This window comes from Manis javanica, chromosome 8 (genome assembly GCF_040802235.1).
Source record: "Manis javanica isolate MJ-LG chromosome 8, MJ_LKY, whole genome shotgun sequence".
Classification (NCBI taxonomy): domain Eukaryota; kingdom Metazoa; phylum Chordata; class Mammalia; order Pholidota; family Manidae; genus Manis; species Manis javanica.
Genome location: NC_133163.1, coordinates 105,197,513 through 105,208,756, shown reverse-complemented (window position 1 = coordinate 105,208,756; position 11,244 = coordinate 105,197,513). Strand labels below are relative to the sequence as shown.

The window sequence follows — 11,244 nt, the reverse complement described above, 5'->3', positions numbered from 1 at the left end:
GCTCCATAATTTGATGGGTGAAGTTATATAATATTTTTTTCCTCAAAGTTGGGCCACAATACTTGAATTTATTTAAGAAACCTGATTTCTTTCATTTATTTTTTAACCTACCTTCAGATTTCAGTTTTCAACTATATAGGCTCTCATCTTTTCAGCCTGAAAATAATTACCCTTGTTGTAAAATATGAAAGCAAAATAGGGCTTAAATAGTTGTTTATCTCAACGAGATTTATCTTTCAGGGGGCTAACTTTGATGTTTTCAACACCTAGGCACTCCTTACCATTTTCAGCACCAGCTTAGGAAGTAGTCAAAGTCTTTAGAGTCTTCTCTAAAATGTAATCACCAAACAAAATTAATCAGATTTGACTCTTAAAAATGTGAATATTTCAAAATTAAGCCCATGCTGAAAGGATAAAGATTTGTCATTTTGGGGAATATTTACTTACTAAATAATAAAGACAATTATTCATAGAGGTAAGCACTAGGTACCTCCATGCATTATATCACAGCAGCTCATCGGTATTATACTTATTCTCATTAAATAGATGAGATTTGAGAGCAAAATTTGTCTAGGTAACACTGAAATCTGAACTGTAGTCTGTCCAACATCTAAAACCATCCTCTTAACCTCTGCAGTGTACTTACTGTATGCAAAGTACTGTGCTGGAATGAGGGGAATGTGAGAACTGGGTAACAAGTCCTTAAGAAGCTTATGCAGCCTAGTACATGATATAGGAAAAGTATTATACATGGAAGAAAATGTACCTATCCAAGAAGACATGTGTTATTGAAAGAAGTATGCTATAAATCTGAAGCCAACAGGAATAGGTGTTAGTAAAAAAGAAGAGAACAAAAAAAGAGAAGTTTAAATTTAAGGCAGAAAGAGCCACAAACAAATTAGAACACATGGATTCTGATTCCCAGTTACCACTTACTAATGAGTGACCTTGGATATACTGAATATTTAATATAATATGGTATGATTACATCACAGAGTAAGCTGATTGCTGCTCAGCGTGGTATAGTACATCAGAATAGTCTGACAGGGTTGTTGAATCTCATTACATTATATAGTAGATTATATATATATATCACATGTATTACATTACTTCATATTAGCCGCAATGAATGCTATGTTCTCCCCAGTGCAACTCAAGGTCCAAAGCATCTAAGAATCAATTAATTGAAATGTTAAAGAAAAGACAAAGCGGCAGTTTAAAAAAAGTTCTTCCCTTGCTTTTTAGCTTATCTGTTTCCTCCCCCAGTTTTTATTCTGACTTATTCAAGAAAGAGGGCATAAAAGCATCTTAGTAGCAATTCTTATCCAGAAAATATGAACACTTAGGGTCCGTTGAAAGGAAACAGAGAGAAGGGGAGTCAAGAGGGAGAAGAATGTCATGCAATAAAAAAAATCTAGCAGCACATAATTATGAATATCATTTTGTGTGAATTTGAGTTGTCATATTTAAAACACATTTTATCACCTGTAAACATTTTTCTTTCATGAACCTTAATTCTGATTCTTTGAAACAGTTCAAATTAATCTAAATTAGAAGGTTTTGGAAGCAATATGGCCAAGGGTATTACTGTTTTACATGCAGTTAAGTTGAAATTGTCAAGTAGGTGGATCCTTATTATAGTAAGCTTCTGAGGGAAGGTAGTGCTGCCCTCCCAGATGTTCTAAAACTTTGACCCGCCCCCCCTTTTTTTTCAGAAGGAGGATTTTTGGAACATGCTAAGGGCATTATGTTGATGTCTTAGTGACAGAAGCTAGATTTCTGTCAGTAGCTTTCAGGAAGACTAGCTTTCGCCTGTGCGCTCATCATGTGCCATTGATTTAGCATTAGGTTAGCAAACTCTGATTTACATGTAACTGCTATCCATGATCCACACCTTTTTAAGTGCTTTTGAACTCTTCTTGTTATCCTTCATTTTTAAGAGATGTGAACAAATTTATAACATTTGTGTCTTTCCTAGTCAGTTTCAACCCAGCAGAGCCTAGTCTCCCAGAGCAAGCTCAGAGAACCTAGAAATCGCCTGATCTCGCCTCAACTGTTAAGACAGGGCCCTCTGTGTGCACAGTTCTCATCAATTAAAGAACTTGACTAACTCAAGACAGAGATAATAAAAGGTCTCCCCAAAAGGTAATTATTCATGTTTAGGGCACTCTTCAGGGATATGTTTAAGCCAGTGCTGCATCCGATGGGGCCAGGGAGGATAAGAACCGTCCCCAAATGTGGGGCTCATCACCCGGAGATGCCTCCAGTGGAGCTGACAAATCTCTGAAGTGGGATTAGTCGGTTTTCCCTCCACAGGGCCTCGGCGACTGAGGGAAAGAGGGGGATGGGCCGGGGCCATCGGGGAGAAGTCTCCGGCCCTTCCACGTCTCTCAGCACCATCCCTCCCCGCCCCGCCTCCTCCTTCCCCGATCCTAAACAAGCCGGCAGGAGAGGGGCCCCGGGGGCAGGCTCGGCCTTTGTGGCTCCGTCCTCGACGGCGGCGGGAGGCAGAGGGGGCGGGGCGCGGGCCGGAGCCCCTCAGCCGGGGCTTGACCCCCAGGTGCATTGTCCGGCGGGGCCCGCCCCCTCTCCCCGGGGCCGCGACCCGGCCGCCCCAGACCCCGCCAGCGTCTCCCTCCGCCGGCCGCTCCGACCTCGCGGTCCCCAGACCAGGGGCCAGCTGTAGAAAGTAGTCCCCAGGCCGGCAGCGGCGGCGCTGTCCACTCCGCCGCCCCCGCCCCTCCAGCCGCCGCCTCACTCCGCCCCCAGGCCGGACTCTCGGGCCCCCGCCTCCTGCGGGCCGGTGTCCGTGCGCCGGGCTCGCCGCCGCCGCAGAGACCTGCCGCCTGCCGCCTGCCGCGCCGGTGCCGGAGCGGGAAGCCCAGGCTGCGCGCGTCCAACCGCGGGGCGGGGAGCGCCCGGGGGCGGGGGCCGGCTGGCGGGCAGCGGCTGCGGGGAGCCGGGCAGCATGCCCGTACAGCCCCGCTGAATGGCGCCTTCTCTGCGACCCCTCGCGCGGCCGCGGCCACCGGGGATGCTGCTCCGCGCGCCTCTGTTCCTGCTGCTCGTCGGCTGCGTTCCAGGTGGGTGCGCTTCCTTCTGCGCCGGTGGGGCTCGAGCAGGCGCGAGGGGTGCGGACCGCGGAGCCCGGCTGTGGGTGCTGGGGGCGGTGGCGCTGGCCGCTGGTCCCTGCCCCCGCGCAGCCGGGCGGGAGCCGCTGGAGCAGCGCGAGGTGCCCGCGGGCTGTGCGGGGGCGCGGACGGGCGCCTGCTGTCCTCTCCGCGCGCTGCCCCCGCGGCGGCGGCGGCGGCGGCGGCGGCGGGGCCTGGCGCCCGCTGTCCACTCTCGGCCCTTTCTCCTCGCGCCATTGTCCGGGCTCCGGCCGCGTCTTCGCTTCCGCGGCCCGGCGGGGCTCCGGGCCACCCGCCCGCCAGGGCCTCCGCGGCGCACGTGGCTTTATTTATATTGTTTCCTTAGTGGCAGCCTCGCCACGCAGGGGGCGCCGCGGTTTCGCGCGGCTTTTCCTGTTTGCAGTGGGGGTTCCCCCACGTTTTAGGGCGGGGTTGAGAATAGGGGAACTCAGCGCCCGTCTCAGCACCCCGGCGCCCCCACTATCTCTGATCCGATGGAGCGAGGTGGGGACCGGAGGAGTGGAATTGCTAAGAGAAGAGGGGTGGACGTTGAGTGAACGAGTAGTGCCCGGGAGGGCAGGGAGAAGGTACCCGAAGCTGAGAAGGAAGATATCTAAATAGGATATATTTCACGGAGCCAGGCATTTGGGGGCAGAGCCTGAGGTGTGCGCAATCTGAAAAGTCCTTCAAACTCCAGCTTAACCTTGCGCAAACTTGGGTGGACTCATTTTTCTCTTTTGGGTCTGCGTTGATTTATCCTCAAAGAAATAAAAGTTGTAAAGTGGATGTGGTTGCGGGGGTGGAGTCTGGGGGAGTTGTTCAGGGGAATGGGTTATTTCATTTATTTACAGGTTGCAAACCTCGGGCTTTCTGTTTTGTTTTGTTTTTCCCTGGAGGAGTTAGTTCTGTTAGCATGAGAAAAGGATCAAAGTCAGATGTGACTCGGAAACACAATGGGCGCCTTCCGGAGTGGTCCTCGCCCCGCGGGGTGTTAGGGTCGCTCGCGTCGCCCTGGGCATACATTAGGAGTCAGCCGCCCGGGCTTGGGAGCTTGAGTAGTGTGTGAGGTTTCTGAGGACCTGTCTTGATGAAAAACAGAGATCAATCCCGGGGATTTGTAATCGTGGATTCAAAACAGTCAGAAGGAAGGTGAAACGTCCCGTTCCCGCCCCCCACCCCCGCCCCGCGCTGCCCCTAACACTCCACGGGGCCTCAATGAATATGCAAGACTTTAGCTGGCCTTTGCGCTAAATGCAGGAGGTGACGGGCATTAGGTGGTCATCGGATGCTTTATCCTGGCGGGGACCAGGGGCGACGTGTATGCTTAGGATAATGCCTTTCCTCTGCTTTGATAAAAATGTGTATTGGTTGATTAAGCAATCTCCTATCCCTATTAGACAGTAAGGACCAAATTAGTCATGCATTTTTTCCAACCGTTGCCAGTTCTAAAAAAAAAATGAAATCAAAGTTTCCTAATCCGATCACCCACTGAGTACAAGCGGCAAGAATTACCAACTTTTCAAAGTCGACTGTTTGTCCCTTAATACCTACCTTACTCTGCAGAAATTAAGTAAATGGGTCTCTTTCAAGGAGAGGAGACAGTCCTTGCTGTAAAAGGAGACATACAAAAATGCAAACTTGTGATTTGTCACAAAAGATAAACGCACTTCCCAAAGGAGTAGGTGCCAGAAGTTCCCAGAACACTTCAAGGGATAAGGAAATAAACTTGCTTGTTCACAGAGTAGGAGTTTTGCTAATGATTTCTTGTAAAATTAGACTTTTACGACTTACTCTGTTCAAGATCTTTTTGACAAGCTTGTAAAAGTAGCAAACAGCTTGTGCTCATGAGTTTTCCTGATGATTTTGAAACTCTAGCAAGGAATTTGAGAACAGAATTCTTACAAGCCACAGAAGTTACAGAAATCTTCCCTGTGCTTTTAGTGTGGATGTTGTAAAAGGTGATTTTTTTCTGATTCTTTAAAAAGGATTGTTGAAAATTAGTTTGTTTAAGATGTTTAAAAGTTAACTAATAAGGCTTGTTAAACTTTGTCTTATTTCACCCTGAACATGTGTTTTACAATTGTGTGTTAAAAAGTGGTTTTATACCTATAATTCTGGATATGTGTTTCCCCCCTTTTCCCTGTAGGAGTGTGGTGCTTTAGTGAACTGTTTTTTATGAACGAACCACAGGATGTAACTGTCACGAGAAAGGACCCAGTCGTTTTAGATTGCCAGGCTCACGGAGAAGTTCCTACTAAGGTCACATGGCTGAAAAATGGAGCAAAAGTGTCTGAAAATAAACGGATCCAGGTTCTGTCCAATGGCTCTTTATACATCAGTGAGGTGGAAGGCAAGCGAGGAGAACAATCTGATGAAGGATTTTATCAATGCTTGGCGATGAACAAATATGGAGCCATTCTTAGTCAAAAAGCTCATCTTACCTTATCAAGTAAGTGTTTTAGTTCACATTTTTTCACCGCTGCATTTTGATGATTTCTTGATTTCACTAACATGCTAATCCCAAAATGACACAAACATTAAGAATTTTCCCGGTGGTGATAGTTGCTAACTAAGGCATGCAGAAAAATCTAAGGAAAAAAAAATTCAATCGAGTGGTTGAGATGAAAGTCAAATTAGGTTTAGAACACCAAAACCTGTAGCGGTGGCTTTATGTATTTTTAAGTGTTTTAGACTATGAGAAGAGTTGGATGTAGAAGTTCGGCCAACACAACAAAAGTTGTTCTAAAATCTCATCGTTTGTAGCTTAGTCATTCAAATTAGAAAATCACAGGCAAATTTTTCTGCTTTGTAAATGGCCTTTGAGCGCTAAATGTTTCTTACAGCCCAGCTTTCCATTTCTCTGACTACTTAAAGATCACCCATGTTGCTTTTTAATTGTAAGAGAGGGCATTGGTCAGTAACTCTCAAGCCTTTGAAGTATTCCTAGTCTTTTCCTGCTGGGAAAGAAAGAGATTAAGGCCATTTCCATATTATGCCTAATGGATTTAAACCAGATCTGCCCACTTTTTCCCAGCTGTCATAAAGTTTGATGTCTAATGATTTCCTTTGTATAAACAACTCCTGTCAGATCAACCATTTGCCCAGGTGACCCACTGCTTGGTGGTTGACCTGGTAACTGTTGAGTATAAAGATGGACCTCTGATGGATAGGGAAATCCTTGTTCCCACTGAGGCATTCCACCTCGTCAGGTGATCAAACATGCAGCATTCAACGGTTACAATAGACAATATAAATCTTTTTTTTTTAAACCCACATAACTTATCTTTAAAGTAGTTTTACAGCATCTTAGCTACATGCTTTTGTTAATCCACAAAAGACAGATTTTGCACTATGCCTAAACATTGATCATTTACAAGATGAACAACAGGAAAAAGGAGCTCTTGAGATAAAGGCGTAATCTTCAGGAGAGAGTTTCTTTTAAGATCTACACAGTTGAAAATTAGGAAACTATTTGCAAGGGCCTCCTAGGGGACTTTATTGTAACAGTGCAGGCCATATTTATGCCACTCTTATGTTAGTATTATTTGTACAGTAATAATTGGAAATAAATTGCAAGCAAAGATGTTTTTATATTGAAATGTCACAAAGTAGAGAAATTCCCAATTCTAGCCACCCCTCCCAAGAACAGCATGAACTTGAGAGAATTTCTGATAAACTTTTATTTTTTGCTGTAATTATTGGCCAATAATCATTGCTGTTGTTGAGCAATGGTGTTTCTGTACAGTGCTGTTTTCAGGATAAGCATCTTAGCTTATGTTCTGTTCATTTAATTTGTGTCTAATATAGAATTGTTCTTTAGAGTTGTAATTTGTCTGCCTTTGTTTCTATATGCAGAAACTGTAATTTGTATTACCTTGCTTAAGAGGAGAGGGACAGGATGGAAAAGGGTAGCGGGTGGGCCTTGGAAAGATGAAGCCTTTATCATGAACACACGTTATTTCTGAGACTTCCTTAGAAGTCTGACAGAATTTTGGGGCGCCCAGAAATACTTTGAAAATATACAGAGCTTTCATATTTCATGAATGAAGTCTGAACAGTGTAACAAATGTCAGGAACCATGAAATAAATATTAGCATTGGCTTTTTGAGTTTCTTTAGATTTTTATGTCTTTATAAAAATTATTAACAATAAATATTCAATTAGATGTGAATCATTTTGAAGGCTATTGTAGTGAGGGAGTATTCATATTATAAGCATCACAAACTCTCCAGTGAAACTATGTGGAGAATTGCCTGGCTGTTAAATATCAACTGTAGTCAGTTAACTGTAGGGACCACACTTTCATATTGCACATTTTTAATTTAATTCTGAGGCAATATTTTGCTAGGAAGTTGCCTTCAGTGTTACATATTTAAAGTAAATGTGTAGTTGATTAAGATTTTCCTTTAGAACTAGGAGATTTCTTAGAGATTCTGAATTCACAAAGTTAGTTCTGATATCTAAGAAACAATGTCCAATGATGTAGGCTCAAGTGACTTTATCCTGTATTCAGGGTAAGGATGGTGTATATATTAAATAGGAAGAGAATAGGCATTAAGTGGACATTCTCTTTTGTTTTGTTTTAAAACTAGTTCCCTCCCAGTTATTGATAACAGCAGGGTGCAAGTATGTTCTTTTTACTTTTCCTGTCAAAGATTTTGTCAGCAAGTATATCTTTTGGTTCAGAAGTGTAATAGTACAGCACCTAGAAACTGAAACTTTAATCTGTGCAAGTTTTATATTTTAACAGGCTGGCAATCAAGTCTTGGTTTCTAAACATAGGAACTAGAAGCTGAAAGTTGCACTCTAGGCAAGAATTCCATTATTCATGTGTAAATTAGGAATTCACAGGGTTAAAAGGTTAGAAACTGGCCAGGATGAGGTTTACCCTTGTGATAAAGAGCAGATGACCCTCATTCATTGGCCAAAGCTTTCATGTAGCTCTTCTGCAAAGTTAGTTATTGCCATGAATTGTTCTTGAGGAATGCAGAAATTCAAATGTGACCAGGCCTTTCCTTAAGTGTCACTATGGAGCCTTATCTCCCAAACACATCAGAGCCCTCGGAGCCCACTGTGGGGACAAGGCTCCTCCCCAAAGGCCTGGAGGCTTTGCTTTCCTGTTGTTCATCCAAGCACAAAAGAATTTGTCTTAGTTTTTATAAGACATCCCGTTTTTAAAGGAAAGTATAGGGTTAAAGTAATAGTTTTTTTTTAAAGGTAGTTCTTTTTATTTATAGCCATTTTAGCCATTGTGCATTTTCATGGAATTAGAAGGAAAAGGGGAATGGTATGGGAAGTTCTTTTTCTGGTTGTATATATAACAATAGCAAAAACAGAAGATTAAACCCTTTTTTATAAATTTCAATATTTTTTAACTTTTGACAAAATGAATTTTCACTTTCATGAGTGCTCAGTCTTTCCTATATAAACACTGTAAAACATTTTGGAATAAAATAGTCTATGGACATCGTGATGTTTCTCATATTCTAAATGTTAAAGTAAGATGAATTTCATAGGAAAGCATTAGTGTGGTAAAATGGTCTCATATTTCAACAAGTTGAAATTAAGATAAGAGACATTTGAGAGAAGTAAAGGAGGAGGCTGGTTGTGTTCTGTGATGTGTGAAAGACTGGTTGTAAGCTGGTGATTGAACAGGAAGCTAGTTGTTTATTTCCTTTCCATAAAAGATGGAGATTGAAGTCTTAGGATAGAAGGAGAGTACATAAAGCTGGCTTATATTTCTTAGATTTTTCAAGACTATTCACTTGGGTGAAAACTAATTTTTTAAGTGAACATTTGTAGCTGGATGGCAATAGGAATCATTGGAACTTTTAATGGATTTTTGTCCCAAAATTTTGAGTTAGTTTTGCCATCCATATAGTTGCTTGGGGGTGTTCATTTCCATAACTTTATGTAGCAATAATTATTTCCTTTTAAAAGGTACAGGCTGTTTTCCATGAATAAAATATTTATCACTTCAGTTTAAATTGAGATGAAACTTGAGTTTTTTGTGAGATTAATGAAAAACTTTTCTGTATGGTTTTTATCTTAAAGATTAGCACATAATCATAAATAAATGAAAGTAGGAACAACAACAAAAAAGATTAGCACATAAATTATAGCCCAAAGTTAATCTTGAAATGTGAAATTAAATTAGTCATGTTTTAAAAAATGAAATTTAAAAAGATAGGTGGTATATTATTAAGAGAAAGATAGGAACTATGAGACTATAAGCCTGGATTTTGAGTTTTATTAATTATCCTTGACCCAGGATGGGCAGGTTTTTGCTCCATTTTCACTTTCTTCGAGATCTGTAGATGATATAAAGGACAGTGTCTCTTGCCTGTGTGCATGTTCACTTCAAACCAAGCTGTTAACAGTTACCTGCCCTAAAATTGTTTGATTTGGGAAAAATAAGACAGAACTGAGGTATTTTGAGAGGCCAATCTGCCAACACTATAGATAAGATTCAGATGATGTTTTTTGGGATCGAAGAAAAATCATCTTTAGAGAGAGAGAGGGTATGCTTCAAAAGTACATGTTCAACTTAAAAACTGACCATCTTAAAATTGCTTAAGTCAGGGAAGTAAAAGCACATATGGTTCTACAGGCTTCTTTACAATGACACTTGGTTCTTGTCTACTTAAAAGGTTTATCACATACCTGATAATCTCTGGGTAATGGAACCAGTTTTTCCCACTTTGCACTTGATTAGTGAGGATCATTTCTCATCTTCAGAAACCTGTAACACTATCTCACTGTTTTTCAAAGTTGGATTTTTTATTTTTTGATGAAGCAGGATCCACTGAGGGGTAGAACTATAATTTGCTTAAAGATGTATATAAGCATGTGTGTTTATTTTATTTCTGTTCAGCTTCTTAATGGAATTTTGAAAGGGCATTTGGGATGGCCCTCTTTTGTCAACTGTCTCTGATTATTCTAAAGAAAGGGTCTTACTCTCAGCAGTTGTTTGCCCAGGGATTTGTTGTCTTTGCTCCTGAATTTAACAGCCAGCCTATTGATGAAGTCCAGAGCAGTTTTTAAAAATAGCAAAAAAATAGATATTTTCAGCAGGGTTTTGGGTTGAAGGAGTATTTCGGTTAATAAATAAATGCGTTTGCGGTTACTTTTTTGAAACCCCTAATATTCTGGACTACAATTTTGAGAGAGAATTTTTTCTCTCTCTGAGGCAGTGTTTCCCAGTTAGGACTGATCACTTTCATCGTTTAAACTGGCAGTTACTATTTATAAGAAAAATAATCAATAGTGTTGAATCAGGCATTTTGTTGAGGCTCATCCTTGAATTTAAAAAACAGATTATTGAGATGTTTTAAGAGAAACCCAATAAATTGTACCCCATGTTTTCTTTGTCAGTCAGGACTGTTTTAATGTTTCTGAGCATTTATAGTGTCCAGACTTTCTATGAAAGCATTTTTTAAAAACTCATCATTTAAATCTTGTTGAGGAAGGAAGGAAGAAAACGCAGTTGGCATCATTGAATCAATACTGGCATTTGCTCTAACATAGTAGTCTGTACAAGCAATCTCAACAGTCAACAGTTGAGAATGTGATGTACCAAAAAGGTAAAAATGAACCAAATTTACCTTCAGAGGCTGTGAACTGCTGTAGGGATATGTATTGCAGAGGATAAAGGCGTCATCCTCACAAAGGCCTTTGACACTAATCTGACAAATACTTTCCTGGCTTTTACATTCCTTGTTTTTTTCTTTTTTCTTTAACCTGTCGTTCTCAGAAACTGCTTTTGATGATCTTTAAAAACCAAATTCTTATAGACTGAGCAGAAGGCATGAATTAAAAATGTTTGTTTTTTCAGTTTCTGGGGAGTTTGCCCTTTCCTTGTGTTTATATATGTGTTTTTTCTAGTTTTAGCATTTGTAAGTAGTTAGATTAGTCAAGTGACTATTGGAGAATGCAGCCACTCATTGTTCAGGGTTCTAGTTTCAAATTTGTATCCTCACTGGGCTTAATTCTTAGGATGGATGGAAAGAAAATTTTCTCTTAAAAATATACTTTATGAAACTGGTAATTCTCTGTTTAGAACAGTGTAGCTTTTTTTTTTAATGATGTTATTTAATACTAACTACTTTCTCTA

At 41.4% G+C, this 11,244-nt stretch overlaps 1 protein-coding gene across 1 annotated transcript in view; it reads left to right on the top strand.

Annotated features, from left to right (window-relative positions):
• The first annotated feature begins 468 nt into the window (after positions 1-468).
• PRTG (protogenin) overlaps positions 469-11,244 on the top strand; it is a 136,046-nt gene continuing 125,270 nt past the window's right edge. The window contains exons 1-2 of the mRNA XM_037021068.2: positions 469-3,083; positions 5,278-5,580. Of these exons, the coding sequence (XP_036876963.2) occupies positions 2,990-3,083; positions 5,278-5,580 (397 nt within the window). The 5' untranslated portion in view covers positions 469-2,989. The remainder of the gene's footprint in view (positions 3,084-5,277; positions 5,581-11,244) is intronic.